Source organism: Nelumbo lutea, chromosome 3, assembly GCF_056320005.1.
Source record: "Nelumbo lutea isolate HS-2025 chromosome 3, American lotus-T2T, whole genome shotgun sequence".
NCBI classification, from domain to species: Eukaryota; Viridiplantae; Streptophyta; class Magnoliopsida; order Proteales; family Nelumbonaceae; genus Nelumbo; species Nelumbo lutea.
The window spans coordinates 108,530,218-108,549,455 of record NC_142686.1 but is presented as its reverse complement, the minus strand read 5'-3'; the positions used below and the strand labels follow the sequence as shown (position 1 = coordinate 108,549,455).

The window sequence follows — 19,238 nt, the reverse complement described above, 5'->3', positions numbered from 1 at the left end:
GAGCTGTTAGATAGTTTCTATGCCCTTAACTCCAATTAGTTTTGATGTACTTTAGACATTTAGTGTAAATGAATAAAGTGCATGTTTGATTCATGTTGTGTGGTATGTTTCTGTGTAAGACCCTTAAACTGGACACCTATTGAGACTCGTGTTAGTTTAAAATGTTCACAGCCAGTGGGTCGGTCTGGGTTGACCTATCCTGATAAGGCTGACACTGATGTGCCGCCAAGTTGGTTGGGGAGGCTTGTCTCAGCCGCCAGGGTGAGACCCGAGGTACATGCAGTGAGGGCTCAACATGAAACCTTGAACCGGACCAGATTTCCAGTATTGCCTTGGACCTTGGTGATGAGTGGGCAAAACTGGAAAGTTACACCTGATCCCTAGACTCGATTATGATACTGCACTAAGTGGTGGATTGGGCTATCTTTGGTATGCCAATCAGTGAGATCCTTAGAGGGGGTCAAAACCTGGGTATGTTGGGATGGTTCATTAACCCATCTAAGTGGGTGATCATAGTGACAGGATCAGCCCCTTTGTCGAACAAGGGTAATGATTGGGGATGCACTCTCTCTGATGGAAACCAAAAATTGTCGGCAGTCGATTTCAACCGTTGGAATTTTGTTTTGCAAAATATATTTATAATGATATAATATATATGTACGGTTTCAACTCGTTTGCAAAAAGGTTTTAATCCCCGGGGTCCGTCCAAGAGGAGAGTGCAACACTATGCCTTGTAGTTGAGGGAGAGGTCCTCTCTTGTCGGGCAGTGTTTTGGATCATTATGGGCTGAGAGGTTAAGTTAAGGCCATTTAGGGTTCACTGGGCTTTCCAGTGAATTCGGCTAGGCCTTGTAACAGAGGTTGGGCCGAACCCATGTGGCCGATGTGTAGATCAATGCTTGGGTCCCATGCCATACAAAAAATCCCAACTAAGCAGCAGTTTGGAAGCCTATTGAGCACTTGATGCATATTGGGCCTAAAGCCCATTTCGAACTAAGCCGATTTGATCAGTCACTTAAAGGGGTGGATATGAGGTTAGGTCAAGCCAAAAGGATTGGGTCTTAACCCTATCCACTCATGGAGACCAAATTCAAATTAGAATTTGAATCTGGTAACCTCCTGATAAGATCAGGAGTGGGCTGATTTAATCTGCAGATAGGATTAAGAAGACTCCTTATCCAAATACAGATTTGGATTAGGATAACTCCTGATGAAATTAGGAGGTTTCTTAATCACTAAGAAAAGAGAAGAAACCCTAATTTTTGAATTACAAGAACTCGAACCTTAGGGGTATTCGCAAAACACACTGCATCTTGAGATAGGATCTCAGAGAAAACCCTAGAGAGAAGAAACCTATTCGCCACCTTCTGCTCTAGCCCTCTCCTCCAGCATCCGTCGCCATCTACTGCCAGTTCGTTTTCTCTGTGAGGGAAAAATCAAGAAAGGTTCTTGATATCAATCCTTGCTGAAAGGTTGATCGTGTGTGGTGCCCATTGCTTCCATCGAGTTCTTCAAAAGGACCTGGTTCGTAGGACGAACACTGCTGGTTTTGCTTCATTATCACTGTGTCATCTTCAGTGGGAGCAGTTTTTGGGAGTTTCTTTGGGCGTGAACACCGACATTGGGAGATACTGTTTCTCTGGATCATGTATATCCCTTTCCTTCTCTTTTGGTTGAAATCTGGTTTGGTTTTGGTTCAAGTCAGATCCTTGAATACTGTATTCTAATTTTAGGGAATATGATTCCCAGAAAGGCAAGAAATTTTTTTGAAATTCGCCCACCCATTCCGCACCCTTTTGGCGTCCATATGATGGATCTTACCATTCTTTCACTACCTTCACATAAGATAGGGGGTCCTGTCTCTCTGAGCCAATCCCCGTACAGTACTGTTCTCTATGATTAGCTCCTTCAATTAAGGAAGGTGTAGCTTGCACAACATTTGTAGCCAACGTTTCAGCCTTTCTACTTGTGCCAACCTCGCCTCCACCAAAAGTATTTTCCTCTAGAAAGAGAATTTCCGTATTGAGGCTGTTATCCTCCAGAAAGAACCCCTTTGTCTTGTAGATCAACACTACCCAGACTATCTGTGTCCTCCATATCAGTACCTTCACTGGATTCCACATCTGACCAGTCCCCCTCTTCTAAAACAGGCAGGTCCTTCTGCTTTACACACCTCGGATTTCGTCTGTCAAGCGAGATCTTCGAATGTATCTTGACTGGAGTCCGCTGTAGCGAGCAGCTACCAGTCGATTTCTCTCCCGAGGAGCGGCAGCCAACAGAAGGGCGAGAGGACGACGATGATAGACAAACTGTCTCGTCTAGCAAAGCTCCCCCCGATCAAACACGTGAGTTTTAAGTTGCTCACGTGACTCTTTTAAGATTCTTCCCAGCGAGCTTTCATGGGCCCCTTGCTTATTACCTAGCCCAAAAGAGAAAATGGGCTTTTGCTTATTACTTGGCCCAGTTTTAACGACCTGCAGCTCCACATGACTTTTAATAGTCACGCAAGTTCAGCCCATTGCCCGGTTTGCTTTTATCATGCCCGGGTTCAGTTCTTCCCTGAGTCGACACCTTCTCCTTGTTTAAAAGTGCCATATTGGCACCAGCTACAACCTGTGCAAAAGTCCGGCCACCCTCCAGACTGTTTTCTTCTTCTGCATGCATAATACCTTCCCCCTGAATACTACCTTTTTGTTTCTCCAACATTTGTTTTTCCATTTTAGTGAAAGTGCTATTTTTATTTGAACCATCCAATCCTTTTTTGTCACGCAATTCTTCTTCTTCAACCTTCTCATCTCCCTCCCTACGAGCCTCTTTCCATAGCACAGCTTCAATGGATGAAGCCAGCCAAACTGAGTAAAACTGCCCTTCAACTCGCACCTCTATCTTCTGAGATATCTCCTCAGGTTTTACTCCATTTAGTAAAATGGAAGCTGAGTAGAGGTCTCCCTAGAAAACAGCTCCTAGTGATCCTCCACACATCAGAGCAATGGCTTCAGCAGCTGCTTGCTTCTACAAGTGAAAAGGAAGGCCTAAGAGTCGCACCAGCACCCCATCTTCAACAAAGAAATCTTTGGAGTTTGACCCTGGACACCATCTTGATATTGTGAAATTCCCAAGTTCAGCTTGGATATTTAAAGCCTCAGCTTCTACTCTATTCTCAAGCAAGTCCAGCAGTGCCTTATCTTTCTCAAAAGGGGTTAAGATAAACATACTCTTCAACTTCAAACTTGCTGTTAACAAATCTGCAACTTTCCTCCAATCTACAATCCAAGCTGATGCTTTAACTATCAGTTTACTTTCCTAATCTTCTCTCTCTAGATTTGCTCCCATTCTGTGTTTACCTGCTCCAGCTGTTACTATAAGAGCCTCTTGCTTATTATTTCTCTCCTGGCTAGTAGAACTGTTTATCTTCCTTTTTTTCTTTTCAGTTTCCTTCTCTTTTAGCACCCAACCATTGCATCAGTTCACATAATACCCCGTGAACTTCCTTCCAGCCCTGATGTTTCCTTCCCTCTGGGAAACAGACCATCTGCTTCCTACCCTTGCCAAAAAATTCTGTCAAAGATATGAAAAAGCCTTCAGAATTTCTCTTACATTCTACTACAAATCTTCTTCCAGTTTCTGAGAGAGAAACTCTTTCCAGCTATTTTGTTTGCCCTTGTTACTTGCACCTTCCACAAACTCCTTGAACCCTTCAATCACCCCCAATCCTTCTAACAGCACCATCCCTTTGTTTGCTTCCCTGATACACATGCTAGTTAAATAGTAATATATCTATCACACGTATCCTGACATTCAAGCATTTATTTGCTACAACATACAGTATATTATAAATTTCCATGGCAATTATACTGTACTGCACTCCTTGTTTTTATGCTTAAAAGATAAACTAGATATTAAAAAACAATTCTTATAAGATGAAGTATTCATCACTGAACCATGTGTTCATTAGCATTTTGCAGCCCCATCCCCAGTTGGGAGGACCTTTAGAAACATGCATACCGATGGTGATTAATATGGATAGACATCATACCATAAAACTAAAATGCTTGGTACATTCATTCACTTAATAAAAGTTCCCTAATGTACACTTGAGCCACTGAATCTTCATGTCATTACAACTAATAAAAAGTTATAACATAAGGCTTACATTTGATCTTCATACTAAAAGAATTGCACAAGATAAGATAAATGATGCTAAACTATAACAAATTATTGCACCAGATGAAAACTTTCCAGAAATAAGGAGAAAAAGAACCAGTAGAATTCATTACAGCAGTTTATAAAATAACACACCAAAAATTCTGTGGGCTGTGTCTAGCAGCAGAAATCACCACTGTAAGTTCAAAATTAGACCCTGGTTCTGCATCTTTTCCATTAGTGCAGTATACCGAGCAGGCACCTTTTGGATAAGCTTCGCTAACATATTTTATGAGTTCTGAATCTAGAGCACATCTGCCATGAACCATGTAATAAAGAGTTACATAAGGAAATATTTATTTTTCTCACCAAGGAGCCCTATACCAATAAAAAAAAGGATAGCATGGTCTATCCAATATGAAACATGCATACAGCCATACACCTACTCAGTAGATGAAGAATCCAAAATAATTAATATCATTATGGTCATGACAAAAGATTGTTGAATTCAAATTGTGAAACCCACCAAATAGGAAATGGATGAGTATAAAAAAGATTATATATCCTTCCTATACTTAAAGACTTGGACAAATTCTTTCCTTCAAACTGTGCATATTATTCTCCTGTCATCCAAATACTCCAACATATTACAAACAGTATGAAATTCAATAGCATATGATACTCTTTAGTCCTTACCATAACATTTAAAAGGTCATGCATGTTGTCCAAAAGTATTCAAGGAAATGAAACTGAATCCTTAAGAGGTAGGCACAACTGAGCTGTGGATTGTTTTGCTAAAAGAAACATGCATTTTCTAGATCTTTTCCATAAGATCACTGAAATATCTCCTAAAGTTTAGGCAGTAGAACCACATAGGTCACCATCTAGAAACACTCTTCATCCCTTCCACTATAAGTCTGTAACCCCAAAAATACAGCCATGTTGTATGAGGAAGTTCAAAGTGAAGAATACAAACCTTACAAAATCTATATTCCCAATCCACACCCTGTTTCCTCACTTCTAAGTTGATAGAGAGGTGCTTAAGAATGCCCTGCCATGCACAACATCCAGAGGGAAAGACTTCTGCTGAACAATTCCAGAGTTATCATCTCTAATGACAACAATATCATCAGCATACACTACAAAATGAGTTACTAGGCCATTAATCCTTCTTATAAAAGGAGTATGATCTACCTGTGATTAAGTGAACCCCATTTTAAGAATAGCTTTTCTAAATTTACCAAACCAAGCCCTAGGAGATTGCTTGAGCCCATGAAAGGATTTTTTTTTAGATGACAAACCTTCCCCTCACTATCATGGAAGCTTACTCCCCAGGGAAGATCCATGTAGACCTCTTCTTGAAGATCTCCATTGAAGAAGGCATTCTTCACATCCATCTGGTACAAAGGCCACAAATACACTCGAATGGAGTTCATCTTACCCAGCCACGGGTGCAAAAGGCTCCTAATAATCAATCCCATATGTTTGGGTATACCCTTCTACCACCAACCTAGCTTTTTATCTTCTCATTGAGCCATCAGCTCAATGTTTAACTATATACACCCACTTGCAACCCATTCAGACCTTACCTTCAAGGAGAGGGACAATCTCCCAATTTTGGTTCTTTATGAGGACCTCCATTTCTTGGTTCACAGTATCCTTCCATTGTGAGGAATAGAAATAGTAGAAATGGCAGACATATAGGCATAGTATGAATGTGATAGGACATCATAAGAAACATAGTTAGTAATGATATAGATAGTACACTTCATTTTTCCTTTTCAAATTGCAATGGGAAGGTCAAGGTCATCTTGAGAGCAATCAAGCTCAATACCTGAAGGAATAGAAAATTCAAGTTCAAGGTTACTTGGAGTTGGGTGATCAAATTGTTGTTGACCTTCAACCTCAGGAGCAATCCTTCTTCTGCGCTTGAAGAACCATTGCTACCAAGGTCGTTGCTGAGGAACAAGGGGAGGAGGAGGAGGAGCAAAAGTACTACCATTGCAGGAAGAAGGGAAGACGGACCAAGAGTATCCAATAGAGGTAGGAACAAGAAAACAAAATAGAGTTTGATCTTCATTGATACTCTCCCCCTGAAAAGAAGGGCGAAGTGGTTAGAAAAAAAGTAAACTCAAGAAATGTAACATCTTTGGACACATATCGTCGACTAGAGTGGGAGTCAAAGCACCTGTATCCCATTTGGACTGGAGAATAACCAAGAAAAACGCACTTAATGGATTTGGGATCAAGTATGAGACAAGAATGACTCGTATCATGAACAAAACAACTACACCCAAAGACTCGGAGAGGAAGGCAAAAAAAATGGGATCATTACTTCATTAGGAAATAAAAGTTGATGAGGGGACTAAAGATGTAGAATCCATTAAGGAAGCCTACTAATGAGATGCATCATTGCTTCAACAACATCTCCCCAGAAGCGAGTGGGCACATACATCTGAAAAAGTAGCCCCCTAGCCACTAGGGGTGCTCACAGCTCAATTAACTGAACCATAGGCCTATTTTTTAAACAGAATTGGTATTACCAATTTCTGGGAAACTGGTAACCGAAACCGAACCAAAGCCGACTAGTTAACCGATCAATTGGTTCGGTTAACCATTGATTTGGTTCGTCGTTTTTTGGTTTTTTTTATATTTACAATATATATTATAAAATATATATAATAAAAAACTAAAAATATATAAAATATTATATTTAAATAATAAATAATATTATATATTATAAATATATATTTTATATATGATGCATATTTATTAATTTACAATATGTAGAAAATATATAATATATAATATATAATATATAATATACATAAAATATATAGAAATATATGTATACCGATTGGTTCGGTTAACTGTTGGCTTTCTATATTGGTTAACCAAAACCGGACCGGTACCTTTGGTTTTTTTAAATACCAAACTGAAACCGAAATCGACCAGTCCGGTTAACCAGATTTTCGGTTCGGTTTTTCGATTTTTCTTGCTCACCCCTATTGGCCACTTCAACCACATGTTTAATTTTTCTCTTTGCTACACCATTCAGTCAAGGGGTATGGAAACATGAGTTTTGATGCCTTTTCTTCAAGAAAGCTTCATAAATGCTTTTCAAAGCATTCCTTAACATTGTCAAACCTTATTATTTTGATGTTCTTTTCAAATTGTGTTTCCACCATTTAAAAAAAATGAATAATGGAGGGGATTTCATCTCTGCTCTTCATCAAATATAACGAAGTGTATCTTAAGTTATCACCAATAAACAAGATAAAGTATTTGTTGCCACCCATGCAAGGGAAAGAATATGGGGCCCAAACATTAGTATGTATCAAATTAAAAGCAACATCACTTTTTCTGTTACTTGCATAATATGTAGTTCTACATTTCTTTAAGAGATGACAAATTTCACATTGTAGACTTGAATTGGGCACAGATTGACACAAGTTCGAAAACAAAAACTTAATAGACTTAAAAAACATATGACCAAGTTAACGGTGCCACAGTTTTAAAAGACTTAGATTCCCATTTTACGTAACTCAATCTAGCACAATAATCCTTGCTCATGAACATGATCAAAAAGATAAACTCCATCAGCTTCATGCCTAGTTCTAATCGTCCTCCCCATGCTCAAGTCCTAAAAATCAAAATGGAAGGGGAAATGGTCACTTAATAGTTATGGGATTTGGTAAGGGAACTAACAAATAAAAGGGTTTTGTGCAATTGTGGAACATGAAGGACAGAGCTCATTGAAAGATTATGAGTGAGCTTAACTTCACCCAAACCAAAAATTAGAATCTATGATCAATTAGCTACAATGATATCACCTTTCCTTGAAGCCAGTTTATAAGAGGTAAAGTGGGAGAATATACCAGTCATGTGAGAACTAACTCTAGAGTCCAAAATCCAAGAGTTAGGATATTAGGGCTGACAAGCAAGAGCAATACCTGTTTTAGCAAAAGCGCTGAAAGAATTACTAAAGCCCATAGAGGTAGAGGACCTAATCTTCTCAAGCTGAGTGTAGGCTCCTGAGCTTCTCCATCACATCACAAGAATCATGTGAAGGAGCCTAAACACAAGGAGATAGACAATCAACTCCCCCAGTAGCAAGATGAGCATTTCCTTTCTTAGTTGTTTTAAACATCTCAAGCTTTAAACGGGGGGTTCAGCTTCCAACATCAGTCCTTAGTGTGTTTTGATTTCTTGCAATATTCACTCAGACACTTCATCAGTCTTCTCATTTACACCCTATTTGTTAACACTTTGCTTGGGTTTAGCAAACATGTAAGTAGAAAGTTCGCCGATTGCAATTTGCGTCATGGCAGCCCTCCTACTCTCCTCTCCCTGCACCAAGGAGTATTCTATGGCAAGAGAAACAATATCCGTACTCAAGATATGCTTCCAAGTAAAATCACTCTACATTCAAACCTGCCAAGAAGTGAAAAACTTTATTCTTCTCAATGTATTTTTTGTACTATTTGTCATTCTTAGGATTCTTCCATTCCAAGGAGTCTAAATGATACATTTCTTTTCAAAGGGATTGTAAGGAAGAGAAGTACATAGCCATTGTCCTCTCCCCTTTACACATATTGCAAGCTTCTTTTTGAAGTTGGTAGACTCGAGCATGTTCATTACATGGCAATACGTAGCGGTAACATGATCCTAAATGTCCTTGGTAGTGGGGACTGGGGAGAAACATATAGTTACAAGCAATATGCGATTGCATTGAATAGACCAGCCGTGACATAACCAGATAATTATCTTGTTCTCACTTGACAAACTTGAGATCATCAGATTTCGGTTTCACTTCCTTGCCTATAATGAACCCTAGCTTACCTCTTCCTTCGATGGTAAGCTTAGCAGACTGGGACAATTCTAGAAAATTGGTTCCATCAAGTTTTACAATGGGGATCATACCATTAGAAATATATGCATTAACTAGGAGCACTCTAGAAGCAATTTATATTAGATGATTCCATTTGTCATGGTTGTAAAGAGACTGGGCCGAATGGGCCCTAACAGCCTTTCGTGTGATATCCTTTATTTTACCTTTTATTTTATGTTGATGGGCCTCACTTAATGGGCCTGTTATTTGTTCTTATTTTATTTTCTTTACGCAACTGCCAAGCTGGCCGCCCACTTAAGGGTATACTTGTCATCATCAATTTTTTAGAGATTAATAAAAAATAGGGTTAAAGGAGAAGGGTGATTAATTCGACTTCTTCTTCTCTTACATCTTCTCTTCGCCATCTTCCTCTCTTATACTATTATTCAGACCTGTTTTATTCTGCTAATCACTAAGTTTTAATTTTGATATTAGAGGACTGATTCACATCTTGGTATCAGAGCAGGTTCAGTTCCTCTTCCTTTTTTTCTTTGTTCTTGTACACTCTAAAATCAAGAGAGTGTATGGAGAGATAGGTTCTCTATAGAAAAGAGAATCACTTGCCTAGTTGGTAGAAGGGTTTGGAGAGTTTAGTTATGGCCAGATTTTGCCAAGAAGTGATGTTGTTCTGCTGCTGCCCAAAACCCTAGCTGACTAGAGAGTTTCAAGGTTACCAGGAAAGGTGAAGCCTGGGTGTGGCGCTCTATGCTTGGAAGGTGTCTTGTGACTGCTAAAGGAGGGCGGTTCTGGCTTGGAAGAGTTTGTGTTAGTTTGGTAGGTGCGGCAGTGTCTTCTCTCTTCCTCTCATCTGTTGGACGGAGCAAAACCCTAGTTTTTCAAGCACCCAAGTTCTGGTTTGACTTCAAGTAAGTTTACAAAGTCAAAATTTTTTGTTCTTTGATTTCCGTTTGATTAATGGAGGCATATGGAAGTGAGTTCAAGCAGGTGCCAGTTTCTGGACCTGTTTCAGTAGATTCCGTTTTGACTGGTGTTACCACAATTAAGCTAGATGGGACGAACTATCTTGCTTGGGCATAGTCTATAAAAATCTATGTTTGTAGTAGAGGAAAACTCGGGTATCTCACAAGCAGCAAGGTAAAACCCGAAGAGACAGACCCTGAATTTGAAAGATGGATGCAAGAGAACTATACTGTTATAGGATGGTTAGTCAACTCTATGCAACCCCATATAAGCCAGTACTATCTCTGGATGTCTTCAGCTAAGGAGATATGGAACAGTGTAACTGAGACCTATTCACAGAAATTGAATGTAGCCAGAGCATACAAATTAAAAAGTGATGTAAAGAACCTGAGACAGGGGGAGAAGAGTGTGGTAATCTACTACTCTATACTAAAATCCCTATGGCAAGAAATTGATGTTATGGAGACAGTGGTATGGGAGAGTAAAAAGGATGCTGAAATGTATAGAAAGCTAGTGGAGAGAAATAGGGTGTTTGAGTTTCTCACTGGACTCAACCCTGAGTTTGATATTATCAAATAGAACATTTTGACCAGGGATGAGGTTACTCTTTCACAGGCATATGATATGATAAGTAGTGAGGAGAGTAGGCGGCAGGTGCAGTTGCAGAGTCCATTTTGCACATGCGGGAATGAAACCGAAGGGCCCTACTGAGAAAAGAGAGCAGGTGTGTGAATATTGCAAGAAACCACGGCATACAAAGGACACCTGCTGGAAGCTTCATCCTGAACTTCTTCCTGATAGGTTCAAGAACAATAATAACCTTAAGAAGGGCAGTCAGGTGGGAAAATCCAAGACTGCTAATGCTACTAAAGTGCCTAAAGGGGGAAGTAAGGAAAGTGAAGAAAAATCCACTATTGAGCAGTTGGCTGCAATGAAGCTAGATTTTGAGAAGTATGGAAGGCTCCTAAATCACCTGGAAGCTACGGTTTCTTCGACTCACCCTTCCACCAGTACATCATCTTCATCGGCTTTTGCTCACTCAGGTACTCGTGCTTCTACGAATCATGCTTCAGCTTCAAGTAATCATAAAATCCCTTGGATTATTGATTCCGGTGCATCAGACCATATGACCAGCCTATCTAACTTGTTTTGCTCATATCACCTCCTCTCTGGGAAAGAGAAAATATACCTTGTCGATGGGTCCCTTGCCCCCATCTCTGGTAAAGGTGATATAAAGACCTCTGACACTCTGTTCTTATCTTCTGTTCTTCATGTCCCTAAGCTTAACACAAACCTCTTATATATTAGTAGCTTAACAAAGTCAATGAATTGCAGCATAACCTTCTTTCCCACTCATTGTGTTTTTCAGGACCTGTAGTCTCAGAGGATGATTGGGAGTGGCCATGAGGCGAACGGAATATACTTGCTGGACACACCAGATCATGCTTTGGGACCACCTCATGGAGTTGCCTTAGAGTCAGTCGTGTCAAAGTCCGTTAACAAAATTTTATTATGTCATTTTCAGTTTGGTCACTTGTCCTTTTCTGTTTTGAGTCATCTGTTCCTAGATATGTTTAAAGGAGTGTCTTTATCAAGTATTCATTGTGAATCATGTGAGCTGGCAAAACATTGTAGACATTCCTATTCAATTAGCAATAAAAGATCATTTTCTCCTTTCCATATTGTTCACCCTGATGTGTGGGGGCCATATCACATGCCAACCATGGGGGGTTACAGGTACTTTATCCTTTTTATTGATGATTATTCACGTTACACTTGGATTTATCTCATGAAATCCAGGGATGAAGTACCAACTATTGTGAAAAATTTTCATGAACTAATCCTCACCCAATTTAATACCCGTATCAAAATATTCCGCTCTGACGATGCTAAGGAGTATTTTGAGAGAACCCTCTCCACCTATCTTGAAACTTTTGGGGTTATTCACCAAAGTTCATGTTCCTACACTCCACAACAAAACAGGGTGGCGGAATGAAAAAACAGGCATGTGGTTGAGGTTGCCAGAACCCTCTTATTTGCATCCCATGTTCCTATAAAGTTTTGGAGAGATGTTATTCTTACTGCTACCTTTCTGATCAATCGTATGCCCTCCTGGGTCCTTGGATTTAAAACCCCCTTTAGTCTTCTCTTCCCGGATGAGGATCTCTTTTCTCTTCCTCTCCGTGTGTTTGGGTGTACTTGCTATGTGCATATTCATAGTCACCAAAGGCATAAGTTTGAACCTAAGGCTCATAAGTGCGTATTTCTGGGATATGCTTCCACACAGAAGGGTTATTGTTATTTTGATCCAGTTCGTGGCACCCACTTTGTATCTCGGGATGTCACCTTTGCAGAGTTGACTCCCTTCTTTAGTATTCCTCCTAAGGGGGAGAAATCTGATGAGTATTTTGCTATGTCTCCAGCTATTCCTCTTCCCATCCCTTGTGAGTCCGATCATGGGGTGTCCACCTCTTCCACTGGACCTACCCCTGATGTCCCTGCTCCCCCTCCTGCTTTTGCTCCTGCTCTCCAGAGGTGGTACCAAAGGCAGAGATTTAGACATGTGCAAGTTGTTTCCACTCCTTCAAAAGAGCATCTTGCCACTCCCATCATTCCTGAGGAAACAGATCAGCCCTCTACTGACCCATCTCTAACTGTTCCAGACCTTGACCTTCCTATTGCTCTTCACAAGGGCAAGCGGAAGTGTACAGCCCATTGTATCTCCAAACACTTATCTTACAGCCTTCTCTCCCCTTCCTATTACTCTTTTCTTGCCTCTATTTCTTCCCATGTGATACCCAGGTCTGTACCAGAAGCTTTATCTCAAGCTGAATGGAGGGATGCTATGATGACCGAACTTGATGCATTGCATAAGAATCATACCTGGGATATTGTGGACTTGCCGAAAGGGAAGGAACCAATGGGTTGTAAATGGGTGTTTACTATTAAATATCACTATGATGGCTATGTTGAGAGGTTTAAGGCTCGGTTGGTTGATATGGGTTACACCCAAATGTATGGCATTAACTATCTTGAGACATTTACTCCTGTAGCTAAGATGACTTCAGTCAGGGTTTTACTTTCTCTAGCAACTACTTTTGATTGGCCCCCACACCAGTTTGATGTTAAAAATGCCTTCTTGAATGGAGAACTGCATGAAGAGGTCTATATGTCTCTACCTCCAGGAGTGTATGGGAAAGAAATGAAAGGCAAGGTGTATAAACTACACAAATCCCTTTATGGTCTCAAACAATTTCCTCAGGCTTGGTTTGAGAGATTTCGGACTGCTCTTGTCTCCTTTGGCTACATTCAAACACAATCTGATCATACACTGTTCTTGAAGAGAAATGATTCTTTGGTGACCTTCTTGATTGTTTATGTTGATGATCTTGTGGTCACGGGTAATGACATTGAAGAGGCCAGTAAACTAAAAGTGTTTCTTAACTCTGAATTTGAAATCAAAGATTTGGGAGATCTTTGGTATTTCCTGGGCATTGAAGTTGCTTGATCTAAGGATGGTATATTCATATCTCAGCGCAAATATGTCCTTGATCTTCTTGCTGAAACTGGTAAACTTGGAGCTAAACCCATCTCCACTCCCATTGATCCTAATCATAAGCTTTCTGCCACAGATGGTGAACATTTGTCTGACAAGGGAGTGTTTCAGAGACTGCTTGAGAAGTTGTTATATCTTTGCATGACTCGGCCAGATATTTCCTATGCAGTAAGTGTTATCAGCCAGTTTATGCATTCTCCCAGAGATACTCATCTAGTTGCTGCAGAGAGGGTTCTGTGCTACTTGAAAGGTACTCCAGGGAAAGGTATTCTATTTGCTAAGCATGGTCACATGAAGCTGGAAGCCTTTACTGATGCAGATTGGGCAGGAAGTATTGATGACAGAAGGTCCACCTCTGGTTATTGTGCTCTGGTTGCTGGGAATATTGTGTCTTGGAGGAGTAAGAAACAATTAGTAGTTGCTAGATCCTCAGCTGAAGCAGAATACAGGGCAATGGCTCATGGTGTGTCAGAATTACTATGGCTACAATCCTTCTAGAGGAATTGAGGGTGGACTACGAGAAACCAATGATGCTCTATTGTAACAACCAAGCCGCTATCAACATTGCACATAAATCCTGTTCAACATGACAGAACTAAGCACATTGAGGTTGATAGGCATTTCATAAGGAAAAGAGTCTCTTCAGGAGAAGTTTGTTTACCATTTATCACATCAGAAGAGCAACTGGCTGATATTTTGACCAAAGAAGTTCCCAGGGGGAAATTGACACACTATATAAGCAAGTTGGGCATGATTGACATCTATGCTCAACTTGAGGGAGAGTGTAAAGAGACTGGGCCGAATGGGCCCTAACAGCCTTTCGTGTGATATCCTTTATTTTACCTTTTATTTTATGTTGATGGGCCTCACTTAATGGGCATGTTATTTGTTCTTATTTTATTTTCTTTATGTAACTGCCAAGTTGGCCGCCCACTTAAGGGTATACTTGTCATCATCAATTTTTTAGATATTAATAAAAAATAGGGTTAGAGGAGAAGGGTGACTAATTCAACTTCTTCTTCTCTTACCTCTTCTCTTCGCCATCTTCCTCTCTTATACTGTTATTCAGACCTGTTTTATTCTGCTAATCACTAAGTTTTAATCTTGATATTAGAGGACTGATTCACATCTTTGGTCAAGCTACACAACAGCCCTACAGCACTCCAATATCCAACCAGCACATACATTAGACCCACTAACACAGTTCAGCACTCCAATATCCCAAAAAAAAATCTCCAATAACTCTAGAAAAGAAAAACAACCTAAGAGTAAAAGGTCTCAAGCAAGAAACACCTCAAATGGGGAGGAAAAGGTCCATACATCGAACCTCTAGCTTTCTATAATTTCTAATTGAAAAATCTGGGAAAAATCAAGGAAGCATCAATTGGCGACGAGAATCATACCAAAAACTCTCTAAAAACAAGGCACACAAAACTGAACCAGTTTCAATGGTTCCCGTCGGCACTTGTACAGACTACTGACATCATCTGTCAATGGTCTGAGGTCAGCAAGTCTTATTGGGTTCAAGGGTCAGTAGAGGAAACTCTTACAAGAAGAAGAAGAAGGCACTTCATACTGTCTTTGAAAGAGTAGGGTGAGTTACTATTCACACCCCAAAAAGGCACTTTATATTGTCTGGTAAAATTACACAAATTCCCCTAAGAAGGCACCCATATACAAGAAAAATATTAAAAACCCAAAAGGCCCCTGCTCACAATACACATTCTCAACAAACACCAAAAGAATTGGGAGTATTTGTTTTCAATTAATTATATTCTTGAGCAATAGAATAAAACAGAGAACCACTTGATAAAATTTTTCCAATCTATTAATATGGAAGAATTTGTTACATAATTAATGTATAATAACATACCGAAACTGCTCAATATAGAAGGATGGAAGCTCCTCATCAGTAGCTGGTCTCACGTCTGTACAAGCCTGAATTAAGCAAATTTATTGTCTAACTACTTGAAATTAAACCCCAAAAAAGCAAAATAAAAAGAAAATAGAAGAAAGATGCATCCATGACTATTGATTAAAACAGAGAAAGAGTAAAAGAAAAGGAATTTTATCATTATTTGGGTTTTTTCTTCTTGCATGTGGATGGGTGGGGATCCTACATATATATTCTCATCTTTTTATGGGTTCATTTTTTCCTTCCTTTCTCCTGGTACTTGAACAGCTGGGGTCAGTCAATTAATGCAAGTTATAGGGGCAAAGGGGGTGGGGATGGGGGAGGGTGAACGTAGGGCTCACTGTCCATAGCACAAAGAGCCTGCAATTCCACAAATTTGAAATTGTGTCCCCACTGTGGGAGTAAAGTAATGCTGCATGATCATCTCAACCACCAGGTCATTGGCAGGTTTTCTCTTCTTTTTAGCCTTAAACAAAGCCTGTATAAGAAAAATAGTTCAAGCTGCAGTAATCAACACCATCAATTAGCTATATTTATGATATTCCTTCATATCATGATGTTTTACTGTACTATTCCTACATTTTGCAGTTTTGATTCTTGTCTAAAGAAGGCTTATCTTCCATGGAAAACTTCATTATTTTTCACTCAGATCTAGATGGCAATCTACAGGGGTAAGAAGAATAAAGGTAATGGAATAACAACTAAAAGAATAGAATCACAGAATGTGTTAACAGAATCATAAAATGAGTATCTAACTATCTAATGCTACATTTATTAGAAAACCATTTGTTGGATTGATCAATAAGCAGTGGACCAGTAATGGATGAAAAAAGAAGTCTTCCCAGGTGAAATAATCCAAGTTTACAGATAAAATTCAAAAAAACAATCCCTCCAAGTTTTGTCCAAGAAAATTGCTCCATAGCAACCATTCTTAAGACAAACAAACAAAAGCAGAATGCAACTTTCTTGGATAAAGTAGATATTTACCTGTTTGATGTGATTAACTTTAGCAACTTGGGCGGTTCTGGGATCAAGATACTCATTGTCATTAAGTTCGCCAAATGATGTAACAATCACCTAAATGCATAATATGATATATATAGAGATAAGATACACGTAACATATAAGGTAGTGAAGCCTCAGATAAATGTGATATTAAGCATAAAATAGTCTGAAATGGAAATTTATTGAGTATTTATCATGCTCCAAACGCTCAGGGAATATAATTTTGAAAAATGTACATCCCCCCCCCAATGGCACATCCAATTTGCATGAAATCATAGAAAGGTATTTTATATCTTGCATGTAAATGCCGAGTCACGCTCATCAAAACGCTCAGGGACAACGACCAAGATGCACTGAAAGTTCAAATATCTAATCTAGCTATCGAAGTGTGATTTTCATAAAATAAATTCTAAGTCTACAATGAAACTCTAATTTTCCTTTCAAGCTGCATTCTACCTCAATTAACTGCATAAGACAACTACAGAAATGCAGTTGCAGACTAAACTCGATCAATAACAATAAAATAATAATTTGCCAAGCTTACAGCTCCACTTCTGTTGGGCATTTCAAGGGATATCATGTGAGTTTTGTTGTAAAGAGGAAATGCTTCTGAAACCGCCATGTTATAGACATTTTCATCCATTAAAACGGATCGAATGTCTGAAAAAATCGAAGGAACTATCAACAATGACGGACGCAAAACAAACAGATTGTAAATTTGAAGTATTGTTAGATTCGAGACCTTTGGCGACGTATTGGATTTCTCCGGAGGGAGAATTTAACAAAAACCATTTGGCAATCTCCGTCTTCTGCTCCTCGGTGAGTTCTGATTCTGGTTCCTGAGAATCTTCTTCAGACATGATTGAGGAGATCTCAGATGGGATGGGATCTTCGGGACACTACCTGTGTTCCTCACGTAGAAACTGGAAAGTGAAACGCGTAATCGTATTACCCACAGACAGGACGAGCACTCCGTATTACCTGTAAAGTTGGGAGAATCTGAGAGTTCAAATGATTTCGATTGGTGGGAGTGAGAAATGAGAATGAGAAATTGGGAGGATGAGATTGCAACGAGCAGGCGGAGTGATCTGTGTGGCGCACTCGTGTGAACTCTGCTCGTCACTTCGAGTAAGAGTTTTAATACGGTGTTCCAGAGAGTATTATAAATTATTGTGGTCCTACAGTTCCTGCGGTTGCATCTGGTAATAACACGTGGACCAATGGCTTCAAAGTGACCTTGGGGACCAGAGAATTCAGATTTACTTGGAGCGCGCCTGACACCAATTTCATAGAATGTTTCAGCCGTGCATTGAGAATATCTCCTCATGAATTATATAAGCTATTCTCGATGTTTGCGGCTGCAGGTACTGTTAGGTTAGTGCGAGTCGCGCTTTGTGCATAGCAAATCTGGATTGGCCCGGTCCATGCACAACTTGGGCCAAGGCTTGGCCCACGGGCCAGCCTGGCCCATGGCACGACACTACATGACACGGGCCCACACAGGCCTGGGCCGTGGGATGGACCCCCAAAATTTTCACTTGGGAGGGTGGCATGGCCCGCGGGCCAGCATAGCATAGCCCACACTTTGCGCCAACCACACGGCCCACTTTACACCTCTATTTAAGAGTTCAGATCTACTCTCACTACAACACTTATATATTATTAATAGCGGGGACCCGTGCGATGTATGAGATTTATAAAAGAAAAGTAAAATAATGGAAATTGATTGTTATATTTGTCGAGGCAATATTCATCTTCAATCTCATTGGATCAAGGAAGTTGAGTACCCAATGGGATGGGGACCGTTGTCATCCCTATTTACACTCAAATCTTATTAATTGGTTAATTGTCATAAAACTAAAATTTGAAACCTAATAAATAAAATTAAATTTTAGCAAATTTTTATCTAAGAACTATTAAAAATTAAGAAATTCATAAAATAATAATAAAAAGTAAATATATATATACATATTAAAATTAATAAAATAAACCAATTAAATTCTATTTAAAATTTAATTAAAATATTAAAATTATTAAAGACCTAATTATAAATGTCTTAAGACTCCTGCTTATGAGTGATTATTTATAACTTAGTCTAAAATTGGTTAAACCAACAGACTTTCGGGCTCAAGCAACTATTTTCTTCTAAGTTAGCTCAAATATACACCAACCCCACACAATGTAGACACAGGATTGTAAATGGTTTGAATTCAAATTTGAACCAACAGCATCTTCATCGCATCTGCATTTGATTATGAAATATAAATTCACATTTTGCATTTGATTGTTTTAGATCATTTTTGCATTTAATCTATAACCATCTTATTATGTTTAAAATGACAAAAATAAATAAATTTTAGAAAAAATCAATTATTTTTAAAGCATATATGTATAATAAATGTATATAAATATAAAATATTAAATTTATCAGTTATAAACTTTATATAGTTATGCATAATATATATGTATACATAATTATTGGATTCTAGTTGTTATTGTTTGGTTCATTAGGAGTTTGAATTGTTATCAACTAACCATTTTATTATTTTATTAATACTTATTATTATGTTATTATTTATAATGAACAATTTATATTAATATTTTTTAATTACTAGTATTAATATTTTATTTTATTATTTATTTATTACTTAGTTAGTAGTAATACTATTATACCTAAAACTATTTTTTCTCCCCAAAATATATTGTATTAATATTTTATTTATACATTATTATTATTATTATATATCTTTGTTTGCTATTATTATTGTGATAATATTTTATTATAGTACTGTTATTTTATTATTATCT

At 38.7% G+C, this 19,238-nt stretch overlaps 1 protein-coding gene across 1 annotated transcript in view; it reads right to left on the bottom strand.

Annotated features, from left to right (window-relative positions):
- Positions 1-17,572, bottom strand: part of CPA (Subunits of heterodimeric actin filament capping protein Capz superfamily) — a 52,728-nt gene extending 35,156 nt beyond the window's left edge. The window contains exons 1-5 of the mRNA XM_088979194.1: positions 17,173-17,572; positions 16,975-17,090; positions 16,413-16,502; positions 15,384-15,448; positions 4,299-4,457 (exon numbers count right to left, since the gene is read on the bottom strand). Of these exons, the coding sequence (XP_088835320.1) occupies positions 4,299-4,457; positions 15,384-15,448; positions 16,413-16,502; positions 16,975-17,090; positions 17,173-17,290 (548 nt within the window). The 5' untranslated portion in view covers positions 17,291-17,572. The remainder of the gene's footprint in view (positions 1-4,298; positions 4,458-15,383; positions 15,449-16,412; positions 16,503-16,974; positions 17,091-17,172) is intronic.
- Positions 17,573-19,238: the final 1,666 nt, after the last annotated feature.